The sequence below is a fragment of the Notechis scutatus genome, chromosome 1 (genome assembly GCF_049901735.1).
Source record: "Notechis scutatus isolate UNSWTSFEM ecotype Mainland chromosome 1, rNotScu1.2, whole genome shotgun sequence".
Taxonomy (NCBI): Eukaryota; Metazoa; Chordata; class Lepidosauria; order Squamata; family Elapidae; genus Notechis; species Notechis scutatus.
Window position 1 is genome coordinate 2740977 of NC_142009.1, and position 18572 is coordinate 2759548.

General features: G+C 44.9%; 1 protein-coding gene across 1 annotated transcript in view; it reads left to right on the forward strand.

Annotated features, from left to right (window-relative positions):
• Nucleotides 1-1784: 1784 nt before the first annotated feature.
• The window catches only part of BLMH (bleomycin hydrolase), a 39090-nt gene continuing 22302 nt past the window's right edge, over nucleotides 1785-18572 (forward strand). The window contains exons 1-5 of the mRNA XM_087955845.1: nucleotides 1785-1836; nucleotides 5335-5532; nucleotides 9454-9563; nucleotides 14164-14299; nucleotides 15606-15694. Of these exons, the coding sequence (XP_087811971.1) occupies nucleotides 1824-1836; nucleotides 5335-5532; nucleotides 9454-9563; nucleotides 14164-14299; nucleotides 15606-15694 (546 nt within the window). The 5' untranslated portion in view covers nucleotides 1785-1823. The remainder of the gene's footprint in view (nucleotides 1837-5334; nucleotides 5533-9453; nucleotides 9564-14163; nucleotides 14300-15605; nucleotides 15695-18572) is intronic.

Genomic DNA, 18572 nt, shown 5'->3' on the forward strand with positions numbered 1-18572 from the left:
TCACGTCTTCGGGAATCAAACCATTTTGGGAAAATGGTTTTGAAAAATGGGCTGGGAAGCCACTTAAGTAGACGATTTAAAGCCCAAAATACACCGAATGAATAAGTGACTTCCTGAGCAGCCTTTTCAAAACCGTCTTTCTTGTGCGCATGCATTTTTTAAAATTTAATTTTATATTTATTTGTTTGTTTGATTTGATTTGTCAAATGCTTACAAGAAAATAGGTAGAAGTATAAACGTAAGAATACAGGAAATAGGTATGAATAAATGGGGACAATAGGACAGGGATGGTAGGCACGATGGTGCACTTATGCACGCCCCTTATAGACCTCTTAGGAATGGGGTGAGGTCAATAGTGAATAGTTTGAAATTAAAGGAGTGGGGGTTAGAGGATGTAACAACAGTCAGGTAGTGCATATATTTTGTTTTTTGTTTTTAATTTCTTTTCTGAAGCTCTCAAATTGATGTAGGGAGGCAAGCCCTTGACAAAGGATCATGGATTGGGAACAGAAATTCTTTTGCAAGCAGGAAATTGTTAAGCTAGCTGGTGACTTTGCGCTGGTCCCCCTTGCCCAGCCCAGCCCACCTCACAGGGTTGTTGTGCTGGGTAAAACAGGAGGAGGGACGAGGATTAGGTATGTTCACCACCTTGTATTATTTGTAAAAATAATAAAGGTGGGAGACCGATAGGTAGGTAGGTAGGTAGATAGGTAGACAAACAGACAGATAGAGGGTAGACAGATAATGGATAGATAATGAATAGATAGATAGTTAGATGGATAGATGTACATGATACATAGATGATAGACAGACAGACGGTAGAGATAGATAATGGATAGATGATGGATGAATAGATGATCGATAATGGGTAAAGATAGATAGATATAGATAAATAGATATGGGTACATGATAGATCAAGATATAGATAATGGATAGATGATAAATGATCGATAATGGGTAAATAGAGGTAGATAGATAGATATGGATACATGATAGATAGATAGATAGATAGATAGATAGATAGATAGATAGATAGATAGATAGATAGACAGACAGATATAGATATAGATATATATGGGTACATGATTGATAGAGGGTAGAGATAATGGATAGATGATAGATAAATAGATGATGGGTAATGGGTAGAGATAGATATAGATAAATAGATATGGGTACATGATAGATAGAAATATAGATAATGGATTGATGATAATGATGGATAGATAATGGGTAAATATAGATAGATGAGAGAGAGAGAGAGAGAGAGAGAGATGGGTACATGATTGACAGACAGACAGACAGACAGATGGTAGAGATAGACAGATAATGAATAGATGATAAATAATGATGGATAGATAATGGATAGATAGAGGTAGAGAGACTGACAGACATCCTTAGGAACCCCTTTTAGATCTGCTCACCAGCAACCCTGCGAGGTAGGCTGGCTTGAGAGGGCCTGGCCCAGATTCACCAAGCGGGTCCCCCTGGGCAGAGCCCTTTCCCCCCCACCCCTCCTTCCCTCCTTCCCTCTTGCTTTTGCTAGCCAGCACCCCAACCCTTCCCTGTCCACCCCCCCCCCGCCCCGCGCGTCCCCCGCCCTGGAGAAAATCGCGCGCGGGCCCTTTAAGAGCAGCCCCGCCCTTTCCCCTCCCTCCCTCCCTCCCTCCCTCCAGCGCGAAGCCGGAGCGCGCCGCGCAGCCAGGATTGACCACCGCCGCCCCCGTCGCAGGGCCACTTCCTGTTTCCGAGGCTATAAAGTGCCGCTTCCGGCGCCCGGCTGGTTTGGTAGCGAGGCGGCGGCGGTTGTGCCTGGAGGGTTCGCGATGTGTGTCTCAGGTGCGTTGCCATGGGGACGGCGGAGGGAGGGGGCGCGAGCCCGGGGTTGCTATGGAGACGGCCGGTGGCCCGGGAGCCGGTGGGGGACGAGGGCTCCCCTCGGGACGGGGTGCGGGAGGGGGGAAACACGAACGACGAGCGTGCCTCTGAGCACGTGCAGAGTGCTTTCTGCCTGTAGCCCGCTTTGGGATAACACCGGGGGGGGGCTCCTAAAAATAGACCCCCCCCCAAAAAAAGCAAAGCCTAAATCTTCCATCTGCTCCAAATTTGACTTTTCATTCATTTAAATTTAAATCAGTGATTTAAAATGGGGGGGGGAGGGGAAGGACTTCAACTCCCAGAATTCCCCAGCCAGCAAAGAATTCTGGGAGTGGAAGCCCCTCCCCAATTTAAAGCAACCAGATTTTAAAATAATAATAATTTAAAGCAAACAAACCCCTAGATTTAGGGTGGGGTTTTTTTTGGGGGGGGGGGCAGCCATATGGAGGTAATTTGAGGAGGGGGTGGGTTGACACAGTGGGATGCCACCCCAAAATTGGGACCCTATGGATGCCAATTGAAGAAAAATATATTATATATATATATATATATATAAATGTACAAGACAGGCAGTGCTCGACTCACTTGTTGAGGGACCAAAGTCACAATGGCACTGGAAAAAAAAGTGACATGCAACCATTCCCCCCCATCATTTTGACCATGGTCGCGGCATCAAAATTCAGACACTTGACCACCGACTCGTATTTACGATGGTCGCAGTGTCCCGTGATCTCCTTTTGCAACCTTTTGATCAGCCAAAATCGAGGGAGGGAAGGCAGATTTACTTAACAACTGAGTGACTAACTTAACAACTGCAGGGATTCACTTAACAACGGCGGCACGAAAAGTCATAAAATGGAGCTTAACAAGTGCCTCGCTCAATGACATAAATTTGGGCTCAGTCGTGATCATAAGTCAAGGAGTTACCTGTCCATAAATTTACAATGGACGGTGTATGTGACATCTTCATTATCCTCCAATTTCTGTGGCTGTGAAATTGTTCCCCCAAAAGAATGAGAATGAAAAAAAAAACTTATTAAATTCCATAAATTCATTCTTTTATTCTCCTCTTGGGACCCATCCCTCCCCTCCCAGGAATTTGGGGGAGAAAAATAAAAATGTGCCACTCTTGACTTTGGCAATTCGTTTTCAGAGTATTCAGTTTGACGGGTGGCTTTTAAAAACGATACCCCCATGCTTTTTCCGTGTATATATTTTACAGTTTGCGATGTGTTTTTCCCCCATTCCAATGAAAAGAGAATATTTGTTGCTCAGGCTAGAACTTGTGTGTGTGTGTTTGTGTGTGTGTGTGTCCCCGTCTTTGGGGCTCTCTGAGCGTTGTGGTTTTCTTGGCAGACATTTCATGACCCAAACTAGGTAACATCATCAGTGCCGCTTTTTGGGTTGGTTTCATTTTTGCTGTACCAATTGGTCACGGTAAAGAGGGACAGCCCTGTCAGTCGGAGAGGTGGATAAATATTTAGGGTTGCACTTTGTCCTTGTTATTTTTCCTGCTTTTTAAAAAGGCTGCACAAAAGTGACACGTAAGGCGATCCAGCAAGCAGCAGAAGCAAATCCTGAAAGCAGAATAAACGTGGGCAGCTGGAAGGTGCAGCCACATAAAAACCACATTTGAGCCCCAACCGCTATACGTTAAACTCTCGCCCACAACCAAATTAAATGTCTCAACCGGCTTGCAAAAAGTCTTTTGTTACGATACCTCAGAGGGCATTTCCTCTCTGTGAGCAAGCAATCGACGAGCCATCTCAAGATCGGGAATATTTTTTCCAAAACGTGGCTTTGTCCTCACGTGGCTTATCTTTGCATTAATAGAGAGAGAATCAGGATTGCAAGAAATTCTAATACAACTTTACAAAGCTTTAGTAAGACCCCACTTGCAATATGTCTACGAAGATTAGTTTAATTTAGTTTAGTTTACCTTACTGTCATTGCACGTCCTACTATGAAATGAAACACCATCTTCAGTGCGCATCATGACCATGAAAATAAAACACAAACACACCTCCTTCACATTCTATACAATTGAATGGAGAACCCCTGATATTGCATTCATATTGCGCTATACAGTAGAATTCAAAAGAGCTACTGCCCTGGAATAGAAGCTGTTTTTCAGCCTATTTGTCCTTGTTTTTATTATTGTCCTGTACCGTCTGCCAGATGGTAATAGTTCAAAAAAAAGGGGGGGGGGTGCCCAGGATGAGATGGATCTTTAAGGATGTTTTGAACCTTCTTAAGGCAGCGGGAGCTATAAAGCTCTTCCAAAGAGGGGAGAGGGCAACCAATGATCCTCTGGGCAATGACATTAACCCTCTGGAGTGACATCCTGTCTGCCCAGGTGCAATTGGCAAACCACTGGTTAATTGTCCTCACTATTAGGAAGTTTCTCCTTAATTCCCAGTTGCTTCTCTCCTGATTTAGTTTCCATCCATTGTTCCTTATCCTGCCTTCAGGTGCTTTGGAGCATAGCTTGACTCCCTCTTCTTTGAGGGCAGCCCCTCAGATACTGGAACACTGCTGTCATGTTCTTCTTTGCATTAAACTTAAGACATACCCAGTTCCTGCAACCCATTCTTCATAAGTTTTAGCCTCCAGTCCCCTAATCATCATTGTTGCTGGATGATTCTCTAGTCATCCAGGTCATGGTTGTCCCAAAGGTGTTTTTTCCAAGAGGCAACTGGACTTTTGCTTGGAAAATCTGAGAAAGCCCAGCTGCCTCTTGGAAAAAGCACTGTTGGAACACACCTGGAATACTGCATCCATATCGTGAGCGGCAGGACGAGGAACAATGGATGGAAACTGAGCAAGGAGAGAAGCCACTTGGAATTCAGGAGAAACATCCTGATAGTGAAAACAATTAACCAGTGGAACTGCTCGCCATCAGAAGTTGTGGGTGCTCCATCGCTGGAGGTTGGGTTAGTCTAGTCTAGAGAAAAGAAGAATTAGGGGTGACATGATAGCAACATTCCAATATCTGAGGGGCTGCCCCCAAAGAAGAGGGGGTCAAGCTATTCTCCAAAGCCACTGAAGGCAGGATAAGGAACAACGGATGGAAACTAATTAAGAAGCAAGTGGGAATTAAGGAGAAACTTCCTAATAGTGAGGACAATTAACCAGTGGAACAGCTGGCCACTAGAAGTTGTAAATGCTCTAACACTGAAGGCTTTTAAGAAGAGATTGGAATGGTATAGGTTCTTCTGCTTCAGCAGGGGACTGGTCTAGAAGACCTCTAAGATTCCTTCCAATTCGGTTATTCTGATCTTCCTTCCCGCCCTCCCTTCCTTCTCCATCACTGGTAGTTTTTATGAAGAGGCTGGACGGCCATTTGTCTGGAATGGTATAGGCCGGGTCTCCTGCTTGGTTGGACTAGAAGACCTCTGAGGTCCCTTCAAAACTCTTATTATTGTATGTTCCTCCTTTATTTCTTTTCAATTATAACAGGGTTAAGCTTGAAGAAATCCGGGGCGTTCCTCAAAGCCTTGAAAGGAGAACCTCGCTATCGCCTAGCCCAGAATGTGGCTACGTCAACGGATTTCCTGGACGGAAGCCTCGACCGGGACATTCTCCAAAGCACCCTGCAGGTCTTCCAGCACGCGGTGCCGGCCGAAGGGAAGCCGATCACCAACCAGAAGAATTCAGGTAAACCGCTGTCCGCATCGAAAGCCTAGTCCTCGATTTGTGACCACCCTTGAGCCCCAGAAAGGGAGCGGTGCGGTGGCCTAGAGGCGGAGCTCTCACGTCCCAATCGGGAGGCTGTGAGTTCGATCCTAGGTGTCGAGACAGATATTTCTCTCTCTGGGCCCAATGCTGAACAAAACTCCGTATTGGCAACAGGGAAAGGCATCCAGCCAGGAAATTACTCTGCTAGCTCCATTCCCTGCAAGGGATTATGGGGGGTCGTTAAAAGAGGATGAAGGGACGCAGTGGCTCAGTGGCTAAGACACTGAGCTTGTCGGTCAGAAAGGTTGGCCGTTTGGCGGTTCGAATCCCTAGCGCTGCGTCGCGGAGCGAGCTCCCGTTCCTTGTCCAAGCCGCTTCTGCCAACCTAGCCGTTCGAAAGCATGTAAAAAAAAAAATGCGAGTAGAAAAATAGGGACCCCTTTGGTGGGAAGAGGACAGCGTCCCGTGTGCCTTTGAAGGTGTTTAGTCATGCCGGCCACAGGACCACGGAGACGTCTTCGGACAGCGCTGGCTCTTTGGCTTTGCAACGGACCTGAGCGCTGCCCCCTAGAGCCGGAAATGACTAGCACGTAGGTGTAAGGGGAACCTTTTACTTTTAAAAAATGAGGAATTGAGCCACAGAAAGTTCCGTTGCTAAGCGAGACCATCATTAAAGCAAGTCCCGCCCCATTTTTTTCCACCTTTCTTTGACCCGGTTGTCCAGTTGAATCGCTGCAGCGGTTAAGTTAGTCCCACGGTTGTTAAGTGAATCTGGCTTCTGGGAAAGATCCCATGACCCCGGGACACTGTGACCGTCATAAATATGAACCAGTTGCCCAAGTGTTCTGATTTTGATCAGGGGATCAGAGAGTCACTAAGTGTGAATAAACAGAGATAACAGATAATCAGAGTCGGAAGGGACCTTGTAGGTCATCCAGTCCAACCCCCCACCCAGGCAAGAGACCCTACACCATTTCTGACAGAAGGCAGTCCGGTCTCTTCTTGGAAGCCTCCAGGGATGAAGCTCCCACAACTTCTGAAGGCAGCTTTTGTTCCATGGGTTGATTGTTCTCCCTGTCAGAAAATTCCTCCTTATTTCCAGGTTGAATCTCTCCTTGGATCAGTTTCCATCCATTATTCCTTGTCTGGCCTTCGGTTGCTTTGGAGAATAGCGTGACCTCTTTTCTCCTCTCTGGGGCAGCCCCTCAAATATTGGAAGATGCTCTCCTGCCTCCCCTGGTCCTTCTCTTCCCTAGACTAGCCAGGCCCAGTTCCAGCAACTCTTCATCGTATGTTTTAGTCTCCTCATCATCTGTTTTATAGTGTGGTGACCAAAACTGGATGCAGGACTCTAGGTGTGGCCTTACTAAGGCTTCATAGAGTGGTATTAGTACTTCCCTTGATCTCAGTTGTATCCCTCTGTTAATGCAATTTAGGATTGCATTGGCTTTTTTGGCTGCTGTTGCACAACATTGGCTCCTATTTAGCTGGTTGTCCACTAAGACTCCGAGATCCCTCACAAAAAAAAATGGTCTCAAGCCAGTTTTTTTTTCAGGGCCATTGTAACTTTGGACGGTTGCCAAACAAAATGTAAGTCGAGGACTAGCTATAATTTTTTAAAAAATATTTTTATAAACCTGCTCAGACCTGCCTCTACCTGTTGGCTCTTTTTTTCCCCTGGATCGTAACCATCTCAGGCTACCGTTCCAGCCCCCCAAAAAAGCCTTTATTTTTATTTATTCCATTTTTATAGCCACCCATCTTATTCCAGCGACTCTGGCCTGCTGACAAAGCTCTAAGCATATTAAAACAATTAAATACAAAGTTCTAAGCATATTAAAACAATTAAATACATTTAAACAAATTAAAAAATATCCAAGGTGAATATATGCAGCAGCTGAGATAATTAGCCAATAAACAGTTATTAAAAAAACAACAGGGCCCTTGACTCATTCAGTGCCCCAGGCTGGGGAACACAGCCAAGTTTTGAAGGTTTTAAAAAAAACCCTCACGAAAGGTCCTCGACTTATGACCGCAAACCGAGCCCGGAATTTCCGGTTGCTAAGTGAGGCAAGGGAGTTTGGCCTCATCCTAGGACCTGTGTGGTTAAGTCGGTCACGCGGTTCTTAAGTGAATCCGGCTCCCCCATCAGTGTTGCTCGTCAAAAGGTGACCCAAAGGGGATCCCATGACCCTCCCCGGGGAGCTGTGACCGTCATAAATGTGAATCAGCTGCCAAGCTGGCAGTTTTGATCCCGTGACCCTGGGGGATGCGGTCGGCCGTGGGTGTGCAAAGCGGTCCTAAGCCACTCTTTTCGGGGCCATTGTAACTTTGAACGGTCACTAAACGAATGGCGTAAGTCGAAGGCGTCCGGCTAAGATGGGGGGGTTTGTCAGTTGGGAAGCTTTGGGAGGAGGGGCTTCAAATGCTGTTTTGGGCAACCGGCCTGAGGGGAAACGAGGTCCCTGGACACCTGAGGTGGTTTCCTTTTCTCTTTTCTTTCTTTCTTCTTTTTTTCTTTCTTTCACTGTCCCTGTCTCCCTTTGTTTTTTTCTCTTCCTTTCCTTTTCTCTCCTCTCCCAGTCTTATTTTTTTTTCTTTCTTTCTTTCTTTCTTTCTTTCTTTCTTTCTTTCTTTCTTTCTTTCTTTCTTTCTTTCTTTCTTTCTTTCTTTCTTTCTTTCTTTCTTTCTTTCACTGTCCCTGTCTCCCTTTGTTTTTTTCTCTTCCTTTCCTTTTCTCTCCTCTCCCAGTCTTATTTTCTTTCTTTCTTTCTTTCTTTCTTTCTTTCTTTCTTTCTTTCTTTCTTTCTTTCTTTCTTTCTTTCTTTCTTTCTTTCTTTCACTGTCCCTGTCTCCATTTGTTTTTTTCTCTTCCTTTCCTTTCCTCTCCTCTCCCAGTCTGTATTTTCTTTCTTTCTTTCTTTCTTTCTTTCTTTCTTTCTTTCTTTTTTCTTTCTTTCTTTCTTTCTTTCTTTCTTTCTTTCTTTCTTTCTTTTTCTTTCTTTCTTTCTTTCTTTCTTTCTTTCTTTCTTTCTTTCTTTCTTTCTTTCTTTCTTTCTTTCTTTCTTTCTTTCTTTCTTTCTTTCTTTCTTTCACTGTCCCTGTCTCCCTTTGTTTTTTTCTCTTCCTTTCCTCTCCTCTCCCAGTCTGTATTTGGTTTTCTTTCTTTCTTTCTTTCTTTCTTTCTTTCTTTCTTTCTTTCTTTCTTTCTTTCTTTCTTTCTTTCTTTCTTTCTTTCTTTCTTTCTTTCTTTCTTTCTTTCTTTCTTTCTTTCACTGTCCCTGTCTCCCTTTTTTTTTTCTCTTCCTTTCCTCTCCTCTCCCAGTCTGTATTTGGTTTTTCTTTCTTTCTTTCTTTCTTTCTTTCTTTCTTTCTTTCTTTTTTCTCTTTCTTTCTTTCTTTCTTTCTTTCTTTCTTTCTTTCTTTCTTTCTTTCTTTCTTTCTTTCTTTCTTTCTTTCTTTCTTTCTTTCTGTTGTCTTTCTGTTTTCTTTCCTTTCCTCTCCTCTCTTCTGCCTGTCTCCTGTCTTTTTCTCTTTCTTCTTTCTTTCTTTCTCTTCCCTGTCTCCCTTTGTTTCCTCTTCTCTTTCCTCTCCTCTCCTCTCCCTGTCTCTCTTTCTCTTTTTTCTGTTTTCCTTTCTCTCTCCCCTCTCTGTTTGTCGTTCTTTATTCCTTCCTTCCTCTCCCCCCTCTGTTTCTCTCTCTCTCTTTCTTTCTCTGAAGAAAGCAGCCTGTGAATGAGAAGCGAAACGTTTTCAAAGCAAAAAGCCGAGAAAGTCAAAATTGTCTTTTGAAAAGAAAAAAAAATGCACCTTTGGGACTCTGTTCTTTTTTTTCCCCCTGGGAGTTTAAACCTTCTGCCTTGTTCCGTCTCTCTCTCTTTTCCCCCTTCTGGTCTTCAGGACGCTGTTGGATCTTCTCCTGCTTAAATGTGATGCGCCTGCCACTCATGAAGAAATTGAACATTGAGGAGTTTGAGTTCAGCCAGTCCTACCTCTTCTTTTGGGACAAGGTACCGCTGCTGCTCGGAACGGCAATTTTGTCTCCCCTTCCTTGAGTTCAGGCAGTCCTCGTCTTACAACCATCCATTTAGCGAGCAAACTTAGAACACTCCAGGATTCTGTGACCGTCATAAATATGAGCCCCGTTGCCAAGCATCCAGACTGTGACCACGGAACAGCTGCAACGGTCATTAAGTGGGAAAACGGTCCCTTTCTTTCAGCGCCGTTGTAACTTTGGTTGGTCGCTAGATGAACTGTTGTAAGTTGAGGATTACCCACATCAAGGAAGTTGATAGAATAGAACCATTCAAGGACGGAGGCAAAAGGAGGGAGAGAAGTGAGATGGGAACGACAAAATGTTAAAAGTAATTTTTTAAAATTCATTTTAAATTGTTAAATGGGATTGAGTTGGCCCATTCCATTCCTATCAGGCACCCTCTGAATATGGAGGCTGGATGATGTCGTTGTTTTAAATTTCTAGTCTTTTGAGATTATTATTACTGATATTTATTTATTTGTTGCCCATCTCACCACAAAGGGTCCCTGTTGGAATCTGATTCCGAGGGGGAGGTTGAGCAGCTGACAGGGAGTGGGAGTGTGGCTCCGGTGGCTGTGGAGGAAACTGGGGAAGGGCACAATCCGGCTGGGCATTCAGAGGAAGGCCCAGGCTCACCCTTTCTTCATCCTAGGACACGCAGGGAGAAACGGAGAAGGGAGCAACATGGCTTACGGGAGAGGAAAGGGCCCTGATTCCCTTCATTAGCTGCAGCTGGGAAAACAGGATTTAAAAAGGGTGTTTGCGCACAGCACCTTGCTGGAAGCAGAGCGTGAATTATTTTTGTTTATCTGGGTTCTGGCCTCCTCCCAACTGTGTGTGTTTTGTTATATTTTGGAAGTCTGCAGTTCCTTATCCTTCCCTGTCTCATTAATGGTTTATGTTGGTTTTTTATTTATAATTTATATGTACTTTGGGTTCGGATGGAATTTCTTCCCTTTAAAAACTGTTATTGGGGGAGGTTTTTTTTCTTCTTCTCCAGCCGATGGTAACTGGACATTGGGGGCCAAGTTGGAGGAATTAAAGGGACTTTACCTATTTTTGTGACTTTGTTGCTTTTGTGTCACGTCACGAGTCATCACAGTTCTGTTGAATAAGGGAAGAACAAAAGTGGTCAATTTTATCCATATAAATCGGACATTTATGGTGTTCGCTAGGGATTATAGTAATAATGTATATTTATATACCCTTTGCTGTTTTGTCTATGGAGACTTTCTGTCATCCAGGTTGTAGTTATCCTAAAGAGCTTTTTTTCAAGAGGCAAACTGGACTTTCTGTTTTTTCTTTGAAGATGTTTTGCTTCTCCTCTAAGAAGCTTCTTCAGCTCTGACTAGATGGTGGGGAAGGGAAGGATTTACACTCCTTGCAGACACAGCTGGTCATTTGCATCCTTTTTAGAGGGTCGTTGAGGCCACTTGGAGGTTCATCTGTATCCTCGGGGTCACCTGAGTTTGCAAATGGTTCCTGTGGTCTGCGATCCCCCCCCCTCCGAAACCCATTCCTACTCCCACACCATTCATAGGAACAAATCCTCTGGCAATCCAATCCATAGGAATGGATTTCCAGAGGGGGGAAAAATTGCAGACTACAGGAACCATTTTGCAAACTCAGGTGACCCTGAAGACACAAGACAAACCTCCAAGTGGCCTCAAGGACTCTCTTAAAAAGGATGCAAAGGACCAGCTGTCTTTATGCAAGGAGTAGAAATCCTTCCCCGCCATCCGGTCACAGCTTGGATGAGAAGCCAAACACCTTCGAAGAAAAAAACAAAAGGCCATTTTTGCCTCTTGAAAAAGCACCTTTGGGACAGATTATAGGTTACTGGCCTGAGCCAGGGGTTGGACTAGAAGACCTCCACGTTCCCTTCCAAGTCTCGTTATTCCAAATGCTGGGAATTGTAGCCCCGGCAGATTGTTTGGTGGAGTAAGAACATTTCAGCTCCTTACCTAGACCAATAATTTCTCAACTTTAGCAACTTTTAAGAAGGGTGGGCTTCAATTCCCAGAATTCCCCAGCCAGCCATGCATGGCTGGCTGGGGAATTCTGGGAGTTGAAGCCCACCCTTCTTAAAAGCTGCTAAAGTTGAGAAATAGCATTTTAGACAATGTGGCTGCCAGCATTGTGTTTACAGTTCCTGCACCTCTCAGTCATTATTGCGAAACCAGGAATGACGTGGAGAAGATGATGAATCAAAAAAAGGGACTTTATTTTTTTCCCGTCTAACGTAAGAAGCAACCTTTGCTTTTCTACGGTGTGGAAGTAGCTGCTTTCAGGCGGATCTCGGGTTGATTTACGTACTTGGTTCCTTTCCCAAGAGTTTCGGGCGTTAGCTGACAAGGAAGAAAGATTTGAAATATGAAGACAGTGTGATAAAGGGGGTGGGGTACACAAAACAACCCACAACCTGCAATTAAAGATTACAATAGAAAATTGCTGTCTTCTCCTCCTCTTCCTCTTCCTCCTCCTCCTCCTCCTCCTCCTCCTCCTCCCAGCACTGATGATATTCCCTAGTTGGGTCATGAAATGTCTGCAAGAAAGCCACCAGAAGAGCAACAAGGACCCCACATTGTTCCTCCTCCTCCTCCTCCTCTCTATAAACCCTACTTCCTTCTACACTTCAGGGAGGGGCCTTGGTGCTTTTCTTGCAGACGTTTCATGACCCAACTAGGTAACATCATCAGGGCTCATAGGGAGAGAGATTTGCTGTCAGGTTGTATTCTAGCGGCTTGCCCTTGGAGGGTAGTAGGATAAAAACACCAGATACAGTCTAAACATCTGGCTGACCACCACCACCCCCAATAAGAATACCAAGGTGACGGTTGGGCAGGTGCCAACAGAAGGATGAAGGCCGGGGCCTCCAACCTTGGCAACTCGAAGACTGGTGGACTGGTCTGCTTATAGAAAGGAAGGACAAGGGCTGACACCGTGGGTGTAAAAAAAATAACCTCACACTTAATACCAAAAAAAAACCCCTATAATCGATTTCAGGAGGAAGAGAGATGGTACATTGACCATTTTACATAAATGGCGAGGAGGTGGAAAGGGTTGGGTAGTTTTAAATTTCTGGGCACTTCTATATCTCGGAGGACCTCTCATGGACTATGAATGCAAACATGCTCGTGAAGAAGGCCCAGAAGAAGAGGCTGTACTTTCTGAGAATGCTCAGGGAGATAAATCTATCTCAGCATCTCCTTCTGTCCTGCTACTGCAGCACCATTGGGAGTGTCCTGACCTACGACATCCTTGCATAGGATGGGAGCAGCTCTGCAGTGGACAAAAAGGCTCTGCAGAGAATCATTAAAACTGCCCAGAATATCATGGGGCTCCAGCTACCAGCCCTGGACGACATCTTCGCATCTCGCCGTTTAAGGAAGTCGCACATTCTCAAAGACTCTTCCCATCCTGCTCACAATCTTTGTGAACTATCCCCAATGAGAATTGCTAAGATGTTTGAAGATAAGTACTGGAAACGTCAGAAGCTACCAGGATCATACTACCCCATGTGGTGGACATGCGCAGAGACTCAAATGTATTGGACTAAAATACACATGTGGCTGGAGAAGATGATAAAGCAACCTATAGATTTAAAAACCAGAGGCATTTTTATTGGGAATTCTGCCCGAGGGTTGTAATAAGGAGTTACCGTATTTGATTATAAATATATGAACAGCAGCTAGGATCGCATTTGCACAAAATTGGAGAAATGGAAAAATTCCAACAGAAGAGGAAATAATTAAGAAAATAATTGAACGTGCAGAAATGAGTAGATTGACAATGGCGATTAGAGAACAAGAAGGAAAAGATGATTATAAAATTTGGAATTTATTTTATGAATGGTTGGATAGAAGAGTAAAGAATTATATAAGCATAGTATATTGTTACCAATAAATAGATGAGCTAACATGTGATATAAAATATTAATAAGAATGATTATAAATATATACAAGTTAAATATGATAATATTATTTTGTGCATGAAGAAATATGTACTCAACCTCAAGAAGGTTTTATGTTTGTTTTTTGTTGTGATAAAAATTTTACAAAATTATTTAAAAAAAAAAACAATCTGTGTTGAACTGCTGCCTTCTGGCAGGAGATACAGAACCATTAAAACTCGGACCACACGTTTTCCGAACCATTTTTATCCCAGAACTATCATTGCACTTAACAATCAACCACCATCAGTTGGACAGGATTACTCGGTCTGTTGTGTGGAGGCTTGTGTGTTTTTAGGAGGTGGGGAATTTTTGGCGGGTGGGTGTTTGGGGATTATCGTGTGTGCGCGCGCGTGTTGAGTCTGGTCTCTGGGTGTGATGTGAATTTCGTTGTATGTTTTTTCGTGCCACGACAATAAAGAATTCGATTCAACTCCCAGAATTCCTCAGCTTTTGGCCACTTGACGACTCATGGGAGTTTGAAGTCCGCCAGTCTTCGAGTGGCCAAGGTTGGAGACCTCTGGGTTTAAGGGGAAACAAGCCAGGCCCACAGACTTTTGGGGTGAAGCACCTGAGCAGGTATGGGGTTCTGATGCCATTATCTTCGGCCTGTCCCCCCCAGATCGAACGCTGCTACTACTTCCTTCACGCCTTCATTGAGACCGCTCAGGAGCCTGTCGACGGGCGGCTGGTGCAATTCCTCCTCACCAACCCTTGCAACGACGGCGGCCAGTGGGACATGCTGGTGAACATCATCGGTAAGACAAGCCAGGCCCCTTGAATGTGGGTGGGTGGGCTTCTGGGTGGGGGGGGGTCTGTGTGAAGCCTCAAAGGGGGCTGCTTTGGAGGAGGGGGCGGGTGTCCCAGGGGTCTTCTCCCCGGAAGTCAGCGCAGAGGCCTCCGGCTTGAGATTGGCCTTCAGGGGTGTCCTCCACTTAACCACCACAACTTGAGCCTTCTCCCTTCTAGCATGGACGATGTTCCCTAGTTTCCTCTTCCCCGGGGCAAGGGAGGGAAGTGAGTTTTGCCCCGTTTTGTGACCTTCCTCGCTATGGTTGTTAAGTGAATCGGGCACGTGTAAAGTTAGCAACATCGGGGGGGGTTGAGTGAAACCTGGCTTTACCCAGTGACTTTGTTTATACCATCCCAACCCTGATAGGGCAAGTTACAAGAAATTAACAAGAGTGCAGCCCTCCCCCTCTACTATCACTGATGATGTTCCCTAATTGGGTCATGAAACGTCTGTAGGAAAACAACCAATCTCAGAGAGCACCAAGGACCCCAAACAATCCTTCTTCTTCTTCTTCTTCTTCTTCTTCTTCTTCTTTCTTCTTCTTCTTCTTCTTCTTCTTCTTCTTCTTCTTCTTCTTCTTCTTCTTCTTCTTCTTCTTCTTCTTCTTCCTTTTCTTCTTCCTTTTCTTCTTCTTCTTCCTTTTCTTCTTCTTCCTTTTCTTCTTCCTTTTCTTCTTCTTCTTCCTTTTCTTCTTCTTCTTCCTTTTCTTCTTCTTCTTCCTTTTCTTCTTCCTTTTCTTCTTCTTCTTCTCCTCCTCCTCCTCCTCCTCCTCCTCCTCCTCCTCCTCCTCCTCCTCCTCCTCCCTTTTCTTCTTCTACTTCTCCTCCTCCTCCTCCTCCTCCTCCTCCTCCTCCTCCTCCTCCTCCTCCTCCTCCCTCCTCCTCCTCCTCCTCCTCCTCCCTCCTCCTCCTCCTCCTCCTCCTCCTCCTCCTCCTCCTCCTCCTCCTCCTCCTCCTCCTTCCTTTTCTTCTTCTTCCTCCTCCTCCTCCTTCTTCCTTTTCTTCTACTTCTCCTCCTCCTCCTCCTACTCCTCCTCCTCCTCCTCCTCCTCCTCCTCCTCCTCCTCCTCCTCTGATAACGTTCCCTATTGGGTCATAAAACGTCTGCAAGAAAACCACCAAACTCAGAGAGCACCAAGGGCCCCCTTAATTCAATCCTGAGCTACAAATATTCTCCTTTTATTGAGAATTTTTTTTGGCCTGACAGGTGGCTGGTGTGATAATTTATGTTGAATTGTGGGGCTTTTTTTTTTTCTTTTTTGGTCTGAATAGAAAAGTACGGTGTCGTTCCAAAGAAGGTTTTCCCTGAATCCAATACCTCTGAGACCTCCAGACGGATGAATGACATCCTGAACAATAAGGTAAGTGGGACTTGGACCTAGGAGGAAAGATTGACTCTGGGGAAATCTCTGACTCAGGAGCTTCCCGGAGAGACCAGCTGAGTTTGATTCACTTGGCAGCTGACTCACATTTACGACGGTCGCAGAGTCCCGGGGGTCCCGTGATCCCCTTTTGCTGACCTTCTGACCAGCCAACTGACCACCAAGAGGAGACTGGACTGCCCTCTGCCAGAAATGGTGTAGGGTCTCCCGCTTGGGTGGGGGGTTGGACTGGATGACCTCCAAGTTCCCTTCCAACTCTATTAATCTGTTATTATTCTGTTATTCAGAAGTTGTGGGAGCTTCATCATCCCTGGAAGCTTTCAAGAAGAGACTGGACTGCCACTGGTCAGAAATGGTGTAGGGTCTCCCGCTTGGGCAGGGGGTTGGACTAGATGACCTACAAGGTCCCATCCAACTCTGTTATTCTGTTACCATCTGTTATGAACTCAAGGGGGAAGCCAGATTCGCTTAACAACCATGTGACTCACTTAACAAATACAATGATTCACTTAGCAATGGTGGCAAACAAGGTCGTAAAACAGGGCAAGACGCAGTGAACTTGTGTCAGGAACTTGGGCTCAGTTATGGTCATACAAGAAGGACTACCTGGAGCATAGTAAAACACTCAGCAACCTAAATTTTGGGCTCATTTGTTTGTGGTCGTAACTCGAGAACTACCTCTAGTCCACAACTTACAAGAGTTCACTTAGCGACCGCTCAAAAGTTAGAACAGCACCGGAAAAAAAGGGACTTACAATTGTTTTTCCACTTAACAACCATTGCAAACATCCCCATGGCCACGTGATCAAAATCCAGATGCTGAGCACTTGATTCGTATTTATGACGGCTGCGGTGTCCACCCCGGAAGTCATGCGATTCCCTTTTTGCGACCTTCCAACAAGGTTAATGGGGGGTGGGGGGGGAGCCAAATTCATTTAACGACCATGTTACCGACTGCAGCGATTCACTTAGCAAGCAAAACCGTAAGATGCACCAAAAGTCACTTAACCCAGGTGCCACTTAGCAACCTCACTTTTGAGCTCAGTTTTGGTCGTAAGTCGGGGACAGCCTGTAATATGTATGCATTATGTATATATTACATATATACGTGTGTGTGTATAATATAATTATATATTTTATATTTATGTATGCCTTAATTATATATCGACGTTTTTAACTGCTGGCTGAGAGCACTCAAGAGTTTAATACATGATGGGCAGCTGAACAAATGCTTTTCAATAAACAGCTAAGTCACCACGTAAATTGTTTGGGGGAGAAGCAACTCCGTGCAGAGGTCAGGCGAGGAGGAAGAGGCAGCAGAGCCCAAGAAATTAAGAGCTGGGAGATCAAAGGCAAGGAAACCTAATTACAACTCATTTGCATTTAATGTAAATACTAGCTGACAAATCCTCCCACCCAATTCTTGGTCAGGCATCCACTCCCCGCTTCCTCTGGGTCTTGACAAGGGGCCTCATCCCTCCGTCCAGGTTCATTTAACAACCAGGTTGTTCACTTAACAAGAATTTGGTGGGAGGATTTGTCAGCTAGTATTTACATTAAATGCAAATGAGTTGTAATTAGGTTTCCTTGCCTTTGATCTCCCAGCTCTTAATTTCTTGGGCTCACTGCCTCTTCCTCCTCGTCTGACCTCTGCACGGAGTTGCTTCTCCCCCAAACAATTTACGTGGTGAATTGGCTGTTTATTAAACAGTATTTATTTAGCTGCCCATCATATATTAAACTCTGAGTGCTCTCAGCCAGCAGTTAAAAACAACGTCAATAGATCATTAAAGGCATACATAAATATAAAATATATAATTATATACACATGCATATACATACATATAACAGATGACAGATCATCAGAGTTGGAAGGGACCTTGTAGGTCATCTAGTCCAACCCCATCACCCAAGCGGGAGACCCTACACCATTTCTGACAGATGGCAGTCCAATCTCTTCTTGAAAGCCTCCAGGGATGAAGCTCCCACAACTTCCGAGGGCAACTTCTGTTCCATTGGTTGATTGTTCTCTCCCGGATCAGTTTCCATCCATTATTCCTTTTCTGGCCTTTGGGTGCTTTGGAGAATAGCTTGACCCCCTTTCCTCCTCTCTGGGGCAGCCCCCCAAATATTGGAAGCTGCTCTCCTGTCTCCCCTCTCCTCTTCCCTAGACTAGCCAGGCCCAGTTCCTGCAATTGTTCATTGTATGTTTTAGTCTCCAGTCCCCTCATCCTCCTGGTTGCTCTTCTCTGCACTTTTTCTAGAGTCTCAACATCTTTTTTGTAATGTGGTGAACAGAACTGGATGCAGGACTCTAGTCTTACTAAGGCTTTATAGAGTGGTATTAGTCCCTCCCTTGATCTCGATTGTATCCCTCTGTTAACGCAACTTAGGATTGCATTGGCTTTTTTGGCTGCTGCTGCACAACATCGGCTCCATATTCAGCTGGTTGTCCACTAAGACTCCGAGATCCCCCTCCCAGTTCCTGCTATTGAGCCTGGTTCCACCCAGTCTATTATATGTGTCCTTTGGCTTTTTCTTGCCCAAGTACATTACATATAAATATATATGTAATGTATGCATAATGCGTACATATTATAGACAGTCCTCGACTTACGACCACAAGTGAGCCCAGAAATTCGGTTGCTAAGTGGCACCTTGGTTTGAGCGAGTTATGCCCCAATCTTATGACTTTTTCTGGCCACGTTTGTTAACCGAATCCCTGCAGTCGTTGAGTTAGTCACACGGTTGTTAGGTGAGTCTTTGCTCCCCATTTTATGACCTTTCTTCCCGCTCTTGTTAAGCGGAATTGCTGCAGTTACCAAGTTCATGGCACAGTCGTTAAGTGAATCTGGTT